The following is an 18,905-nucleotide window of genomic DNA, read 5'->3' on the forward strand; positions in this document are numbered from 1 at the left end:
CCCATGGTTAACTAGACACATGATTCACAAATGAAAGTCAGGAGATCTAAGGTTAGAAATTGAAGCATGGAAACTATAATCCTAGGACCTATCCTGCAGCCTCTATGTAGACCAGTGTTTTTCTCTGTAGTTGAGAAATAAAGAATAAATGCCTGATAGTGGGATGAGACTATATGCAGGCCAAACTCCCTTAGAATTCAGTATGAATTTTGCCTGTAAAGAAGTGCAAGATTATGGGCCCTATCGTACATTTTCCCCTCATTTAACACTTTGTCCATTTTAGCTATTAATTGCTCACAATTTAGTACTGTTTTCAACTGGGCTGAACAGATCAGTGTCGCCCACTGATGTGCTCAAGCCCAAATATGTTGTTGGCTCATTTTGAACTTTCAGTCACTTGAGCTCAATGGGCTGATCCACAATTAACTGTTATTTTTAGAGCACTGGGGCTGTACAAAGTCATGTAATTACAAGACACTGTGGCATGTGGCATTTTTCTAAGAATATGCTTTGCAAATATTTGTTTACCCATGTTTTTAAAGTCCTGAGGTTTGAAATACAAAGAACAAGCTACAAAGTGAGTTTATGCCACATTCATGCAAGGCTCTTAGTCCTCCTTCAGTTACGCCTACGTTTCCGCCCCCGCCCAGACACACTCATAGTACAGTAACTTACTCCTGGGGGAATTCTGCACCAAAAAATTAAATTCTGCACATAATATTTTAAAATTCTGCATATTTTATTTGTCAAAATAACACTACCTAATCACGCCAGTTTCAATTATTTTGGTAATTTATTTCAAAATACCTGTCAGCAACTATGTCTGTAACAATACAGACACACACAAAATTCCCCCAGGAGTAGAGTTAAACCCCTATGGCAACCCAGTTCTGTTTCTCTGCCTCTTTGTCCCCCACCACCAGAGCCCAGCCGATGGGCCAGACACACATACACCCTATACCCCAGAGCCCAGCCATGGGGCCCCCCAGCCCAGACACTTACACCTCCTACCTCCCAGAGCCCAGGGATCCAGAGGGAGAAACAGCCTGATGCTGGGTCCCAGGCTTATGCTTTCCTGCAGAACACCTCCTTCCTTCAGGACGTTCCAGAAACTGCGGCTACCCGGAACCCTCCAGCTCCATTTCCCTCCCCACGACAATGTCTTCTATTTATGAGCTGGGCTCTGCCGGGTCCAGCAGCCTCTAGTGGTGACCAGCAGCACTGCGCAGAACATTAATTTCTGCACAAATTCTGCATTGTGCAGTGGTGCAGAATTCCCCCAGGAGTATGCAATATCACTAGTCACCTGATGCTGGATCCTCTCCCTCTTCCCTTTGGAGCTATGTGACAGAATGAGTCTATTCTATTTTGTCAATTCATCTAAAGTTTGACTATGTTGCCTTAATGTGGTACTCGTGCATGTGAAAGTCCTTCACTGAAAGCCTCAAAAAATGAAGTCCTCCGTCCACAGAATACATACAGCATAGGGAGGGCAGACTTCCCACACATGGCCCTCCTATTATACTTCAAACCTGACACAGAGGGACCATGTGTAGGGACAAGAAGCCTGTTCCTATCTGTGAGATTGTGCAGTAGGGCCAGTACAAGGCTGTGCACCCACTTAAGTAAATGGGACTTAAGTGGTGCAAGGACTTTGTGCTGGCCCTTCTACTGAGTGGTGAATTTCACTCTATCTATAGCCATTAAATCTTACACTTCTCTTGTGAAGCTATTAACAAAGGATGTCAATTACAGCCCATTAGGGTGGCAATCTTTTGTGATGAGGGCACCTATCCACTGAGCACTGGACTGAAACCTCTAAATTCGGTTTGTGTAGGCCACTGGACATCCATTAGACAGCAACAAAGTTTGGTCCCCTCTGGATTTGAACCAGCAAGATAAAAGTGAAGTAAAACTATTTTTACAATCATTTATCAAACCAAGAGATTCACCAGAAAACACGGCATCTGCTAGCAACTCCATCAAAGAAGAAAGAAAAGAGCAGACCAAATACACTGGTATATTTTTGTATAGCAGATACTACAGGCCAGACCCTCACCTGGTGTAAATCAATGCATCTCCATCAGGCTTTATAAATACAAGGCAATCTCTGTGCCGAACGTATAACAAGAAAACTTTCTTGAGAATGGCATGATTGTATTAGCTATGGGAATATCACTCTCGTGGATTATGATGCTATCTAAACCCAATAGTAAAGTTATCGCTCTTAATACCAGAGGGCTCAATCCTGCTTCTGTTTCCATTGATGGCAGCATTCGCACCAACTCTGAGAGCAGTACCAGGTACAATACTAGCTAACAGATAAGTAGGCTGGAAAATTCTGAAAGCTGCACTTTAGCATTCTGTAGGTGAAGGCAGCAAACTAGCCAATGGGTTTCTCTGATTATTAGAACATGCAGTTATAATAAAAACATGCAGTTGGACAAACTAAATATTTAAAGTTGCATACACTGAAAGAATTACAACCATATCTAGCCAAAGCCGGATTGCTGCAGGGGCTCTCTCAGCGGTTTAGTCTGGTGTTTGAATTGCGCAGACTCCCTGGAGCTACAAGTACCTGTAGCCCTTCATCTTACAAAGGTAGCTAAACTGAATACCAAACAGATTACTGTGGCTTTGTGTGCATGTGCGTGTCGTCTTTTGGCTGAGCCCTTAACACCTGCAATCCTTTAGGATATGCCTGGACAGTAATAAACATCCAATGGCATTTTTCATAAGAGAATGAGGTTTGTTCTGCTGTCCTTGGCCAAAACTTTCTATTCCTCCAATTATCAGGACTTCTGAGTTGTATGTTGTAAGTCACTGATCAGCAGAGGACTGGAGAGAAAGGATAAGAGTACGCTCATACTCCCCTGACAACAGTCTGGGGACCTCCTGGGCGATTCTGACCCACAGCTTGAGAACCGCTGCTCCAAACCATGATCTGGCTTCCTATCCTGCTACCTTCCAGGCAGTAGAGAGAATTTTTTTCCTTCTTATGGATAAGAATGTAACTGTAACTTAATGAGGGAGGAGGGTCAAAGAAATAAAAGAAATATTTCAGTGGAGACCCCCAAATCAGCTTGTTGTTAATACCTCCCCCTCCACCCACTGTCTCTTGCTGCTATCATTTCCCTGAAATATATACAATCTGCATGCTAACAGTAAAGTGTCCGCTGGAATACTCTTGAACCATGTGCTGCACTTAAATCCAGTCCAAAAAGCAGCGGAATATTCTGCCTTTTTTACGTGCTAAGAACAGAAGAGGCCAATGTACTGATGGAAATTTTGTGTGTGTGAAAAACGTCATCTGCTTAGTTCAACACTGGCTGCAAGAAGTGCTGAACTTATTCAAACATTGACTTTTCGGGCTCCCTCCACAAGAGGGATTGGGAAAGAATTCTAACGCTTTACAGAATACTTGATCAAGACGTAGAAAGGAAGGGGGGAGCATTAGGAGCTGCCAGCTGGGTTCACTGCTTGCAAAGGTTAGAAAACCCGTACTTCACCAAATTTGCAAGGCGGTATTCCTCTGTTCTTTTCATACGGGATGACCTTTGGCAATGGGACTATTAAATGGCAAGAAGATTTCAATGGATGCACAGCAGACCCCAGACACAATAGACAAAACTTTCTTCTCCCCACGGCCCTTTTCTAAAAGCTTTTCAAGAGTTTATTATTTTCCCTTTGCAGCATGTTTGTTCTTATGGAGAGTGCACTTTCCATTTAGCAACATTGATTGTACATCACTTGTATCAAGTGTTATTACAAAAATTGGTAAGTTTGTGTTCTCTGCTACACGTAGAATTGAGATTTAATTAGGAAACTAATGTATGCTAATAAATACAAGATTATTGGATGCCTGCACTTTACTCCTTTTGCATAATAGATATTGTATCTTTAGATTGTTGACAATACTTTATAAATGTATTAAAATCACTTGGTACTAATTTTGTGTACTGTATAGCGATTCTTTTCATAATCAACAAGTATTTAAAACATTTACTGCCTTGTTAAACCTAATGAGTTAACCTCACTTTCCTTAATAGCTAACTCGGTTTTACAAAATGTATTAACTGGGGTATAAATATATACTAGGCAGCTATTAAACCTGAATAAATACTGTATACTTAAAAGTCAGCTGCCATTTTCTCTCAATGGCAGCACTTCCTCTCAGTTGCCAACAGGAAGCGCTGTGGTTGAATAAGCCAATTCAGCACGCACATGGAGACTAAGTGAGCAGCAGCTGAAATTGGAGACCTGAAATTGAGATGCTTTTTCGCTCTGGATATCACAGTGAGAAGAACTCAGGATATCCTTACTCACATTGAGTAGTCCCTTCCCCCACAAGTAGCCTCAATGATTTCAGTGGGACTAATCATGGTATAATGTAGCATTCAGTGATATCATGATCTGCCTCGCTGGAAAATATTCAGCTTGTTTGGACTGCATACCTGCAACCACCTTTGACTGGAAAGCCATCTGGGCTAGCTGGAAGTCCATCCACATTATAACCCGAAAACAAAAGTGTCTTACAGCAGTGCCATTGTAACCCACTGTCACCTGATCTACAGAGGACAGAACTCTGCTACAGCTTCCAGCTAGGAGACTTAGTCCTTTAGCTCAAGCTGTGGTTTAGCTGTGCAGGTCCCAGGACGAACATGATTATGCTATGGGGAAGAAAAACCCAAAACTCTGCAAGTAAATACAGGCTGTGTTTGTTGGATGGGCTGCAAAGTTGATACACTCACCTGGATGGGATTGTACAGTTCCTGGAGCGGGCTTCTTGACCCCTTCCGACAACAGATGTCCATTCCAAATGGATTTCTACGTATTACTACAGGGTAAAATGGAAATTAATACAGGTTAACAAAGGCTGAATTAAAAAAACCAAACAAACAGAACACAGAATACATATATTGAGGAGAGGGATTTCCAGAAATACCAGGGAATTCCAGAAATGTGTTTCTTAAAACATCCATTTCACCTGCCCTAGCAAAGATTTAAGAGCAGAGTGCATTTGGAATATTCTGGGCTTGGAGCCACAAAAATGGGGTTCATCCCTTTCCCTCCCCATCAAATAAAAGTGTTGCCAACATTTTTCATACCGGGGTGCCTAAAGTTAGGCTCTTAAAACCATATTTAGGCCTCTAAACAAAAGTGGCCTGATTATAAGCACCCGTTGTCTCCCATTGTTTCCAGAGGGCCAAATTACTCACTGTGCCCAGCATGTCTGAAAATCAGGCCATTTCCAGTTAGATGCCCGATGATGGATTTAGCATAGCCTCCTAACAATAAGCACCTGGATTTGAAGTTTTTGGCCTATGGCTTCAGTTGCTTGCCACCACAGACAGACAGTAGCACATGTGACATGAACACTGGCTCAATCGGAATTTTTTTTTTTTTTTTTTTTGCACTGAATACTGCTGTATCTTAGATAAGAGATCCAACTACTTGACCTCTTCTCCTGGACTGTGGCAGTCGAACAACCCAAATCAATAATGCTATGTTTGTCCAGTTGCACACAGGCAGGTTTTCAAAAGGTCTGATCTAGGAGTTTCTTACTATAGTTAATTGCAGTCATTTTAGTACTGTACTACAAGAGCTTCCAGGGAAGGTTCTTAACTTGGGCCCTGATCCTGCACGCAGACATACACACAGGGCTGCCCAGAAGGGGGGAGGGGGGCAAGTGAGGCAATTTGCCCCAGGCCCCGCAGGGGCACCGCGAGCCCTGGCCCGGCAGCGGTCCAGGTCTTCGGCGGCAGGGGCCCCGCGAGCCCTGGCCCGGTGGTGGTCTGGGTCTTTGGCGGCATTTCAGCGGCGGGGGGCCCTTCAGTACTGCCGAAGACGCGGAGCGACTGAAGGGCCCCCCGCCGCCGAAATGCCGCCAAAGACCCGGACTGCCGCCGGGTGAATACAAGCGCCGCAGCTCCCCCGCTTTGCCTCAGACCCCCTGAATCCTCTGGGCAGCCCTGCATACACAGGCAGACTCTTGCACCCATGCAGACCCCAATATCAATAAGGGTCCAACCCATGTGGAATTGATTGTTGGATTGGGGCCTCATCCTGTACATGCAAAAATCAGATTAAAATGTGCCTTAATTGGAAGAGGAGACTCCTGGGAGTCCAATAGCATTAACTAGAGTCAGACAAAGTATTAATATAGTTATGTACACCGTTTACATAAAAGGACTACAGTTTCTTTCAGAAACATCTCAAACCAGCACATCTTACAATAATACTATTCTGCAGCCTTTGGGAAATAGTTATAGAATACAGTGGTGCATTTTTTCAGTGAATGGAGGTAGAGCTAGTACTTAATGCATAATCATAATTAATATTTCAAGTAGTATGAACAATGGAAGAGTCTCTACAGAGGTGGCATAGAACATCCAATTTCAGTCTTGAAAGAAAATAGATTCCCTTGTCCACTTGGTATTTATTTTAAAATTAAAAGGTAATTATCTAATAAAGTGACACGCTGCCTTTCCTGTGAACACAGAAAGACACTATGGGTTTTGTAATGAGATTCAGATGTACGTGTCTAGTAAACAAAAACATGCTAAATGTTTTGATTTGTCTTCACAATTAAAATATTGGATGTTACTACAGGCTATAATTTTAATTTACATATTTAAATACCTGACTAACTAACTTCCAGACACTTTTAGTCATGCAGCTAAATATTTTAATTGCTACATTTTTGTGCTATGTTTATTTTACAAAGTAAGTTAAAATTGTTAGCTTTAAAAACAAAATTCCCTTGTGTGATAACACCATAGATGATTAACCCTGAAAGCATTTTTAGAATATGCCTTTTCACCATTTCTTCTATTTGTAATTTGCATTTCCTTCAGTTTGGCCTTTTGAAAATAGATTGGTCTGTCTCAGTTTTGTTTTTAGCCAGTGTCTGTTCAGTTTCATTCTCTGGCTTTCTTGCACTAGCAAAGTGCTTCAATGTTTGCATTGCATACCCTGCAGGGGAAGGTTTAAAAACCCCTTAAAGTTTTTAATGAAATTAAAAATTAAAAACATTTCTAGCAGCTTTTGTAAAACTTTGTGGCATTGAATAGCAAAGAAACCTAGATGCATCACGAACATGAATGATGGATTGCCTAGATTCACAGACCCACTGTACACAAACATTTAGGGGAAAATCCTGTCCTTGCTCCTCTGTGGTATAGCTGGGTGAAGGAGAAAAGTGAAGAGACAGAACCAATCTGTTGCCTGGAAGCCACCCAGCATGTAAATTTAAAAAAGAAACATCTTTCCCTCTCCCCCGCCAAATATGGCAGCATTTAAACTATGCTGCTTTCATCATTTTGGTATCCTTCCTCACCCACCATCCCCTTTCTTTTCAGTCGTCATGACTGTAGCGTCCCTCCCTGACCAGTAAAATCCCTGTGCTGAAGCTCAGCTTAGCAAATCCTTTGTAAATCACTTTTGCAGCTAAGCTCCCTCATCTGCCCAGGACCTCTTCCCAAAACAGAGCCAATACAATGCACAGCCTTCACACATACCCTCCCTAAGCTACTTTCATATACAGGAGCAGAGGGGAAGGGAATGTTTCAATGTATCCAAGTGATCAGATTTTGATTAACCGGCAGTTCAGACACAGATTCCTTGTTCCGAACCGTTCATTCGCACTGGACAGAAAAAAAGTGCAGTGTGCTGTTCCTTAATTTACTATATCATTTTTCATTTCCATTAATTATGGTTAACAGTAAAACACATACAAGTCGCCCTCCCTGGTTCACTTAACAGGCAGATCTTAACACAGCAACGCCTTATATGAAGCAGCAACTGTCATAAAGCTTAAAAAAATTATTCACACATCATACAAGATTTGATTCCCAGATGCATACAAGCAACCACAAAAAACTTCGCTCCCAAGCAACAGCTAAATGCCAGTGGGGCTTCAGCCATTGAAACCATTAAATCTTTATTTTGTGAGTCCCACTATTATTTAATTGATTTATTTTTCCAATAAAGTCTTTAAACCAAGATTTAGGAATTAGCACAGCAACCTGGCATCTTAAACACAGGGCTTAACTCCCTGTTTGTCAGTTTCAGTAACAGGACGTGCTTATGCTGAGCAGGATTATATACATCTGTTTGTGCGCACCTTGGAAATACCTGGTTGGGATTGGTCTTTCACATCCGAATAAACAATTCGCTTCAAAAAATATTTCCCTTACCAAAAACAGAACACATACTTTTCGTAGACATGTCCCTCCCAACTTTGATAGGCTACTTTGGGACTAAAATAAGTGATGCCCCTCCAAATTGGTGCCCCTTTCAATTTTCTTGTTGAAAATTATTGACATCAGAACTAAAGAACGACAAAACTGAGCTTATAGAAAGAGTCCTTGACACCAGAAGAAGAAATCCCACTGGATTTTAAGTTTCCTACATTAATTTTGTGTGTCCCTGTGACCCTATGAGCCTCCTAATGCCAGAGGCTCACTGGTATCACGTAATGAGTTTCCACTGGCCTGACCAGTTCAATATACCCCAATTCATTGATGTTAAAATTTGTATCTAACATATAATTGGAAAACTAATAACTCACTGATTATTAATATCATTGTGCGATGTGTGTATGGGGTGTGCATTAAGCGTTCTGGATATATGCTGGAATTATGACTAAAGTGTATTTAAACCAGCATGTCAGGGGGAATTGGCAATCAGGTCTGCCCTAGATAAAGGAATGCGTTTTGCTTCTCTGACTCATGCAGAGACAAAGAAAGGTCTATTTACATATCAGGTCAACAAAGCTATCAAGCTAACAAGCATGGGAGGAGACAGTTTGGTGTCTACACTGCAGCAGGGAAGATAAACTTTATCTAGGCTATAAAGACAGGGGATCTGAACCTCAAGTGATAAACAACTGAATCATCTGATTGTATACAATATTCCTGTATTATAAAAGTATAACAAACGTGATATTTTATATCATTGTGAATTGTATGTATTAACACTACATAAGGAATTATGGATTGTGGTGGGGCGCCTGCCCCACACAGGGAGAAGAAGGGGTTAAAAGCAGCACCAGAGAGGCTGCGCAGAACTCATAAATCAGGAAAGGGCTTATTGAGCCCACCAATAGGGGGAAGGCTTGCTGGAGCAGCCAATCAGGGCCAGAGAGGGCCATATATAAAGGGCTGCTCAGCAGCGCAGAAGGGAATCTCCCACTAGAAGGCAAGCCAAAATGGCTGTCTGTCGGATTATATCTGAAAGTTCAATGGCCTTGGTTGGGATTGCACCCCTGAAGTGTGACAGTACCTCTTAGTTTAGGTTTTTGTCACACATTTGGTCCCACATTTGGACAGTGGCAAAATGGGAGATGCTCTTCTAGCTACAAATATATTTTAAAATGTTTCTTTTTCCACAAGAGGTGTATTTGTACCAAAAGCACAGCAAGAAATTGGAAATACAAACATGGTTTACCCCAAGTTTACCTATTCACTCCCAAAGCAATCACCCCATCTATTAAAGGCCAAGTTCATCCCTGCTGTAGTTGGCACAATATGATCAAATACACATATCTACTACTGTGTATAACATTATAATTTCCTTGAGGCAACATTTCTTATGATGTGTCTCAATCTCTTCAGGCCTAGTTTCATTTACACTATGGCCTCTTTACACAGCTCTGGCAGTTCAAAGGGCACTTAAATTGGGTTTAAATTTCTGTTACACCGATTTTAAGACCCCTTTACAGTCGCAGTAGTGTAAAGAGGCCTTCCTGTAAATGAAAATAAGGCCCTTAATCTTTATCAGGTGTTTTGTTGATTTACTAGATATCTTTCTATAAACTGCATTACCTACAGCTGGAAGCTCTGATTAACAAGCAAAAGCAGTTTCTGTAGAACTTATCTTACAGTGCTCTAATAAAACACCAGATGAAGACAAAAAACCTGCCAACTGCCATAAAAAATACTAACCAAAAGACAATTAAACATTTTACACTATAGTGTATGTAGCACATGGCTTATTCATGATTTTTATCCCAATGGTGTATTGCACTAACATTGTCTTCCCTTTCATCCTCGTATTAATGAGCCACAAGATAATTTAACAATAAATCCTCAAAACAAATTTCCACTTGCCCCTTCTACACAAAAAGCAGCATAACTTTGTCCAGTATATTACATTAAAGAAAGCACTGTTGAACATCAAGCACCAGGCAAGCTAATGCACTTGTTCATAAGTTTGTAATTTTATCAGTTTAGCCCCAAATCTGCAAAGCACATGCTTAACTTAAATATATGCTTAAATCCATCTCTATTCAGCAAAGCCCTCATGCACATGTTTAAATCTCACTGAAGTTAATGAGACTTAAGCATGTGCTTTGCTGTTTAGGGTCCTCATTACAAATGGGTCCCAACTAAACCTCAGAACCAAAACTTTGCGGAAATTCAACTCTTCATACACATTTTATGAATTGGTTCATAAGAACAAAAACTTAAGAATGACCACATTGGGTCAGACCAATGGTCCATCTAGCCCAGTATCCTGTCTTCTGACAGTGGCTCGTGCCAGATGCTTCAGAGGCCCTGAACAGAACAGGGCTATTATCAAATGATCCATCCCCTTGTCATCCAGTCCCAGCTTCTGGCAGTCTGAGATTTAGGGACACCAGAGCATGGGATTACATCTGTGACCATCTTGTCTAATAGCCACTGATGGACAAATCCTTCATGAACTTATCTAATTCTTTTTTGAACCCAGTTGTACTTTTGGACTTCACAACATCCACTGGCAATGAGCTCCACGGGTTGACTATGCCTTGTGTGAAGAAGTATTTCCTTATGTTTGTTTTAAACATGCTGCCTATTAATTTCATTGGATAACTCTTGGTTCTTGTGTTATGTGAAGCAGTAAAAAACACTTCCCTATTCACTATCTCCACACCATTCAATTCCAGGCAAATTGGTTGAAACTATAGTAAAAAACAGAATCAGTCACCTAGATTAGCACCATTTGTTGGGAAGGAGACAACATGGCTTTTGTAAAGGGAAATCATGCCTCACCAATCTATTAGAAGTGATTGAGGGTATCAACAAGCATCTGGCCAAGGGTGATCCAGATGAGATAGTGTACTTGATCATTCAGAAAGCCTTTGACAAAGTCTGATATCAAAGACTCTTAAGCAAAGCAAACAGTCATGAGACAAGAGGGAAGGTCCTCTCATGGATGAGTAATTGGTTAAAAGATAGCAAACAAAGGGTAGGAATAAATGGTCAGTTTTTGCAATGGAAAGAGATAAATAGCAGGGTCCCCCAACGATCTGTACAGGGACAGTGCTGTTCAACAAAGTCTCAAATAATCTGGAAAAGAGGGTAAACAGTGAGGTGGCAAAGTTTGCGGATACAAAATTCTCAAGATAGTTAAGTCCAAAGCTGACTGTGAAGAGTTACAAAGAGATCTTAACAAAACTGGTTGAACAACATGACTAATGAAATTTAGCATGGGTAAGTGCAAAGTAATGCACATTGGAAAAAATAATTCTAACTACACATATAAAATGATGGCTTCTAAATTAGCTGTAACCACTCGAAGAGATCTTGGAATCATCGTGGATACTTCTCTGAAAACTTCTGCTCATTGTGCAGCATCAGTCAAAAAAGCAAACAGAATGTCAGGAACCATTAGGAAAGGGATAGACAATAAGACAGAAAATATCATAATGCCACTATACAAATCCCTGGTGTGATCACACCTTGAATACTGTGCCCAGTTCTGGTTGCCCCATCCAAAAAGGATACTGTGGAACTGGAAAAGGTTCAGAGAAGGGCAACAAGGATTGATCAAGGATCTGGAATGGCTTCCACACGAGGCGAGATTAAAAAGACTGGGACTGGTCATCTTAGAGAGATGAGTAAGGGGGGAATATGATAGAGGTCTACAAAAACATGACTGGCATGGAAAAAGTGAATAGAGAAGTATTATTTACCCTTTCCCAGAATACTAAAACCAAAGGTCACTCAATGAAATGAACAGGCAGCAGGTTTAACCCAAGCAAGAGGAAGTACTTTTCCCCCACACACAATGCACAATTAACCTTTGAAACTTGTTGCCATGGGGTGTTGTGATGGCCAAAAGTATAAGTGGGTTCAAAACAGAAGTAGATAAGTTAATGGAGGACAGGTCCATCAATGACTATTAGCCAAGATGGTCAGGGACGCAACCCCATGTTTGGGGCGACACTAAACCTTTGACTGCCAGAGGCTGAGAGAGTGGATAACTCCAACTACCCTGTTTTGTACAGTCCCCCTGAAGCTCAGGTACTGGCCACTGTCAGAGACAGGATACTGGGCTAGATAGACCATTGCTCTGACCACTGTGGCAGTTCTTATCTTCTTATAAACAAATCTTACCTCTGAGTTGAGAGAGCACCAGTACAATAATGACCCATATATAGTGTCTGCTTAAATTATTTCAGACTAGGAGAATTCATTGATAGCTTCTAGGAAAATTTATCCAGACATGTTGGTGTTAAAAGCAGCGATTTGATCTCAGATATACGTCATTTATACGTGTATATACATACACACATACACAGAGAGAGAGAGAGCGCGAGCGAGCTCCTCAGCATACCAGCATTCTCTAGGATCTATGCAGAAAGCATGCAGATATGTAATGTAGCAAGGTTCTGCCAAAATGACTGGCAATTAAAATTTACATCCCTCAAATAAAAACACACACTTTGGAAGACCGAGTTAGGGAGAAGATTCGAAGATTTGATATACCACGGTTCACATGCCAAGCCAGCTGTGGTCCTTGGACTTGCTTCTACAATCCTATAATTAAATGCTTTTACCAGCCAGTCTCCTCCTCAAGTTATGAGGGTGGCAATTTACTTTGCTTCCAAATTACTAGGCCACAGGATCAGCTCTCAGCAGAGGGTACTAAAAGCGCTCCAGGTAGTACATTTGGTGGGAACCTAGCTGTGTCGCCTCCAAGATGTAGCCTGTGACATTGCACTCTATATGATGTTATGAAAGTATGCTGATGAGTGTGAATATAATGTAACTAAAATATGCTTCATGCAAAAGGGCTCTTGTAAGGTAGCATTACAAAGCTTATATCTACTGAATGTGTTCATCCTATTTGTATGAATGTATCATTCTTGTATCTGAAACTAGAAATATGAAATATAACTCTGAGGGCCTATTGTAATTATGCAAAGTGTGGGCCATTAATGGTGGTTTGGAATCTTGATGGCTCCCAATAACCAGGACAATTGACTGCAGATGGCTCTGTTTTACTTGTAAGTCTTCCTGGATACATGTGTGCTGGCAAGTGGGTAATGAAGTCTTACAGTGACATGTGATCATGTCACCTTAACTGGAATCCATCTTTAAGCTGGTGCATTTCCATTGAGAAGGAGGGGTGGGAACCCAGAGAGGGACAGAGGATTCCTACCTAATGCAAAAGATATATAAGTGGGTGGTACAGAACAATGGGGCAGCCATCATGAGAAATCCCCTAGCTACCACCTGAGCTGGAACAAGGACTGTACCATGGGAAAGGATTGTGCCCAGACTAGGAAGGCGTCCAGTCTGTAAAATAAACTTATTGAAACATCTCTGAGGGTGAGATTTTATCTGTATTCAGTTTCATTACTGTATTAGGCTTAGATTTGCGTGTTTTGTTTTATTTTATTTTACTTGGTAATTCACTTTGTTCTGTCTGTTACTACTTGGAACCACTTATCCTACTTTCTGTATTTAATAAAATCACTTTTTACTTATTAATTAACCCAGAGTATGTATTAATACCTGGGAGATTAGGGGGCAAACAGCTGTGCATATCTCTCTATCAGAGTTATAGAGGGCAAACAATTTATGAGTTTACCTTGTATAAGCTTTATACAGGGTAAAACAGATTTATTTGGGGTTTGGACCCCATTGGGAGTTGGGCATCTGAGTGTTAAAGACAAGAACACTTCTTAAGTTGCTTTCAGTTAAGTCTGCAGCTTTGGGGCATGTGGTTCAGACTCTGGGTCTCTGTTGGAGCAGACTGATGTGTCTGGCTCAACAAGACAGGGTGCTGAAGTCCCAAGCTGGCAGGGAAAGCATGGGCAGAAGTAGTGGCACATCAGTTGGCAGTTCCCAAGGGGGTTTCTGTGATCCAACCCGTCATATATCCAATGTTCAAATAGCTCCGAAACATCTGAACTCAAGAATGGTTAGATGAACATAGGGAGAAAATTGGCAGATACTTGGGTGAAGTACTTCTTTTCTTTGCTTCATGCACTCTTCAGAAATTTTGGGAAACTGAAAATTATTCACATTGAAGCATATGAAACTACTTAGACTGTAAGCACTTCATGGGACCCCTGCTAAGCACTTCCACAATACAAATGATGTGGAAATAAAACAAAAAGCCATATCAACTCCAAAATTCACGCTTATACATTTTAGAAAAGCTAGCGGAATCAGAAATGGCAGGTGGTGCCTTTCCAGAGCGACTACGTGGCCTATAAGATGGAAGCCCAGAACTCCTGAGTTCTAATCCTACCTATGCCAGTAAGTGGAACGACAAACAAAACGAGAGAAAGAAAAGCTAGAGATGAAAAGAAAAATGATGAAAGGAAATGGAATAACAAGCATCTTAAAAATAAAATTAAAAGTCCATCTCCTTGTGAAATGTCAGAAAGATGGGTGAAAATAATGATGTGTATTTGTCAAAAGCCTTTTGCAGTTCAGGTGATAGAAGGATACCATGGCAAAACAAGTGAAAAAGATAATTGTTTCTACCATTGTAGTTAGAGAAATGAGCAACTGACATTTCAAATAGTGTGCTCCTGCATTCAGAAGCCACTTATGTTGCCCCCATTATATAAATATTGTAAATGTCAAATGTTGGCATTGTCAAGACTTCTGTGGAGTACCAATTCTCACACTACTATCTAGTGACTTTTTTCTACTGAGTAGTGTTTAATTTACATTGTTTGCACTATTCTAATTACTCCCTGTTTGCAACGTAAAGCAAAACAAATGTAAGGAAGTTATCACTATTGGCAGTTTCTTAAATTAACTGTATCTCATATTACAAACATTTGAAAAAAGTTCTTACAAAATATTAATTTTTAATTTTTCATTAAATTGGTTCAAAGTACAATGACAAAATATCCTAATACAGCATTGCTTAAACTGATATGCATAATTCATTCATTTATTAAATCTGTGTTGAATACAAGTTACTTCATCTTGTGAAGGAAAAATATTAAATCTAGTGTGATGATCTACAAGGGAAAAATGCATCCTCAACACAAGTTTGAATGAACAGCAAATAAGTGATTATTCAGTCTGATCCAAAGCCCATTGAAGATAATGGGAGTCTTTCAATTGATTTTAAGAGGCTTTGGATCAGGTCCTACTGTCAGTTTTATAGGAAAATAATCAAGGTAGGACAATTTGAAGGATTTCTTTACTGAATTGAACTCTCTACAAATACGGAAAGTTATCAGCACTTCTCTATTTAGTAGAAAGTAGGTTCTCTTCCCAGCTATCGTTACTGCCTTAGTCCATCTTCTTCATGGTCAGTGTTAATGTCATTCTATGGAACAGTCATTGAAGAGACGGTAGGTTAGCACTTTAGCCCTGCTGATCAACTATCTGGATCACTGGATTTCTATCCGTCCAGGGGCTCAGCTTGTTATTCCCAACTTGGGCTACACTAACCAGGAGCATTAAAATGGTACAGGGTCAAGAAAGTGACTGAAATTTTCAGCAGCACAATCTACATTGATTCATTACTCACAGGTTAAACATTAAAAAAAATAAAAATAAAATAAAATAAAAACAATAATAGCCCAGCACAGATGGGTCAGGAAGGAAGGATGCTCTTGTGGTTAAGCCATGAAGCTGGTTTCTATTCCAAGTTCTGCCACAGGTGTCCACTGTAACCTTGAACAAGCCAGGGCAAAGTTTTCAAGCTTGGATGGCTAAAGCAAGGCACTGAAACCCACATTCACCTACTGTACAGCGCCTTGCACAATGAGGTCCTGGTCCATGATTAGGGCTCCCAGGCTCTATTGTAATATAAATAATACTAATACTAATAAGTAGACAGATTCTTAGATGCTGACCACCCACAACTTCCACAAGTCTCAGTCTCTCTCTTGGAAATGGTATTGACAACTCTGCTGTTGGGTCTACATTAACTGTTTTCAATACAGATTCAAGGGCCATCCATTTAGCTTCCCAGTGTACACAAAGTGATGGGTAGGGTTGCCAGGCATCTGGTTTTCGACTGGAACGCCTTGGTCGAAAAGGGACACTGGCGGCTGCAGTCAACACAGCTGATCAGGCCATTAAAAGTCTGGTCGGCAGCACAGGCTCCCTGCCTGCCCTGGCTATGCGCAGCTCACGGAAGCGACCGACATGTCCGTGTGGCCTCTAGGCACGATCAGGGAAGCTCCACGTACGGTCTCCACCCCAAGTGCCACCTCCTCAGCTCCCATTGGCCGGGAAGCCACGGGGGTGGCACCTGCGTGCAGAGCTGCCTGGCCACGCCTCCACCTAGGGGCCAGACATAGTGGCCACTTCCGGGAGCAGTGTGGAGCCAGGGCAGGCAGGGAGCTTGCCTTAGCCCCGTTGCGCTGCCAACCAGGAGCTGCCCGAGGTAAGTGCTGCCCAGCCGCAGCCCGCAGCCCGAACTCCTGCCCCAGATCGGAACCCCCTCCCGCACCCTAATGCCCTCCCAGAGCCTGCTCCCCCTCCCACACCCCAACCCCTTGCCCCATCCTGGAGCCCCCTCCCACACCGTGAACCCCTCATTTCTGACCCCATTCCGGAGCCCATACCCCCAGCTGGAGCCCTCACCCCCTCCTGCATCCCAGCCCCCTGCCCCAGCCCAGTGAAACTGAGTGAGGGTAGGGGAGAGCAAGTGATGGAGTGAGGGGGGGCAGGGCCTCAGAAGGGGCGGGGCAGGAGTGTTTGGTTTTGTGCAGTCAGACAGCTGGCAAGCCTAGCAATGGGGCTCAATCCTGCAGTGCTCTGCATGCATAAAACCCATGACATTTGAAACTACACAGCTGAAACTCAAAATGTTTGAAAAGAAGTCTCACAGGAACTGAAATTTTCCCAGAAAGTTTGTTAGAGCCTCCAGGGCTGAATATACTGCACTTTAGACAGTTCTGTAGATATCGTCTGTCTCTCAAATTAACATTTAAAATCATGCTGAACAAACGTGCCATTAGTAACTGGCTCTCTGCTGCAGCAAAACACAAGTATTCCCTAATAATTCACTAAACATGTCCAACTGTTCTGTAAGATTTCATTCTGGTTGGTTGGTAGCCAACTGCAAAGAATTTTCTGAAACTTACCAGTAAGAAAGTCAGAAGCTAACCAATACAAAGACCACCTTCATTTCAAGCTTTGTTAATTTCCCAGGGCCCACTTACAAACACATGATGTAAAGGATGCTGAACATTTTTTAAGTGTTTATTTTGTAATAGGAATCTCAAGCATTGTGACTGAATGCATTAAGTATTGCTACTGTACATAAATCTAATGTTTAAGTAACATAGCTTTGTATTGTTTTTCCCCACAATGAATTTGAGCACTTCATAATTTAGCAGCAATTTGCTAAGATTTATTAACAATAAAATCTTGGTCTTCGTGATTTGTTACATTCAATCAACGATTTTAGTCAAAAATATTGGTCCTTCGTCTGGAAAATATAGGTGCTGGTATTTATGATTAAATGCCTGTCTAGCCTGTTTTATTTTTTTAAGGCAGTACTGTAGTTGCTTCTTGGGGCTTGAGAGACCTATTTGTAGAGCAAAGCATTTTTTATTTTATGCAGTGCATATAAAAGTGTTATAGGCATACAGTGAGTTTATACTTTCAATCTGCATTTATATAGAGACAGATTCTGCCATCCTTACTCACAACGAGCAGTGATTTACCACCCAGGAAGTAAGGTACTACTCACTGTAAGAATGGGGGGCAAAAATATATCAAAACACTGCCAACGTTATTTATTATTATATGTATTGCAACAGTGCCTAGAGGCCCCAATTAGGGACCAAGCCCCCTTGTGTTAGACACTGTGCATCCATATAACAAAAGAGACAATCCAAAGAGTTTACTATCTTAGTGTATGACAAAAGACAACAGAAATGAAGGAAGAAAAGGGAGTACAAGGTACTAGTGAAATAGTTATATTTGGTATAAGTAGCAGGGTCATTAATTTGGATTTGCAACACCTGTATATGAGAGACATTTATTAACTCCAGTTTATAGATGGGGAAACTATGGCAAAGAGGTTAAGAGACTTGCCTAAGGTCACTCAGCAAGTAAGTCAAGTAGGCCCCAATTCTCAAAGGTATTGAAGTACCTAACTGCCATTGAAATCAATAGGAATTAGCTGCCTAAATACCTTTGAGGATCTGAGCCTTATAGACCTATTAGCCTTGAGTACCAGTTCTGAGCAATTATCACCAATTGCAAACATTCTGACCACTTTCCAAAGAGCAAAGCATTGTTTAATTGCTTTTCACCCTAGCTGCTTTTCTAAATTTGCATTTTATCCTGTGTTGGTTGTTCTAAGATTTGCATGGGGGTAGATTTATTTAGGCACAGTGGGAAAGTTCATTTCTGTGGGTCAAATTATGCAGCTTTGCATGTGGCATAAATTAACACAGCATTTGTTGCCTAAATGAACAATGACTCTTGAGGAAGTTTTCCAGTAATTTTTGATCATTCATCTGTAAGGAATTTCTTTACAGGCTCATCAAAACATCCATAAATCTGAAGCTCAGGAACATCCCAGGAGAGAGACAGCTCTTCATGCTAGGAGAATTCTATTCTCTCTCTCTCTCTCTCTCTCTCTCTCTCTCACACACACACACACACACACACACACACACACACACACACACACAC

The 18,905-nt window shown here is 41.3% G+C and overlaps 1 protein-coding gene across 2 annotated transcripts in view; it reads right to left on the reverse strand.

Moving 5' to 3' along the window:
- The window catches only part of CHST11 (carbohydrate sulfotransferase 11), a 239,733-nt gene that overhangs the window by 124,492 nt on the left and 96,336 nt on the right, over window positions 1-18,905 (reverse strand). For both annotated transcript variants that reach the window (XM_024200076.2, XM_024200075.2), the window contains exon 2: window positions 4,752-4,837. In XM_024200076.2, coding sequence (XP_024055844.1) covers window positions 4,752-4,837 — 86 coding nt within the window. The remainder of the gene's footprint in view (window positions 1-4,751; window positions 4,838-18,905) is intronic.

This window comes from Terrapene carolina, unplaced genomic scaffold, assembly GCF_002925995.2.
Source record: "Terrapene carolina triunguis isolate 2854851 unplaced genomic scaffold, T_m_triunguis-2.0 Scaffold247, whole genome shotgun sequence".
NCBI classification, from domain to species: domain Eukaryota; kingdom Metazoa; phylum Chordata; order Testudines; family Emydidae; genus Terrapene; species Terrapene triunguis.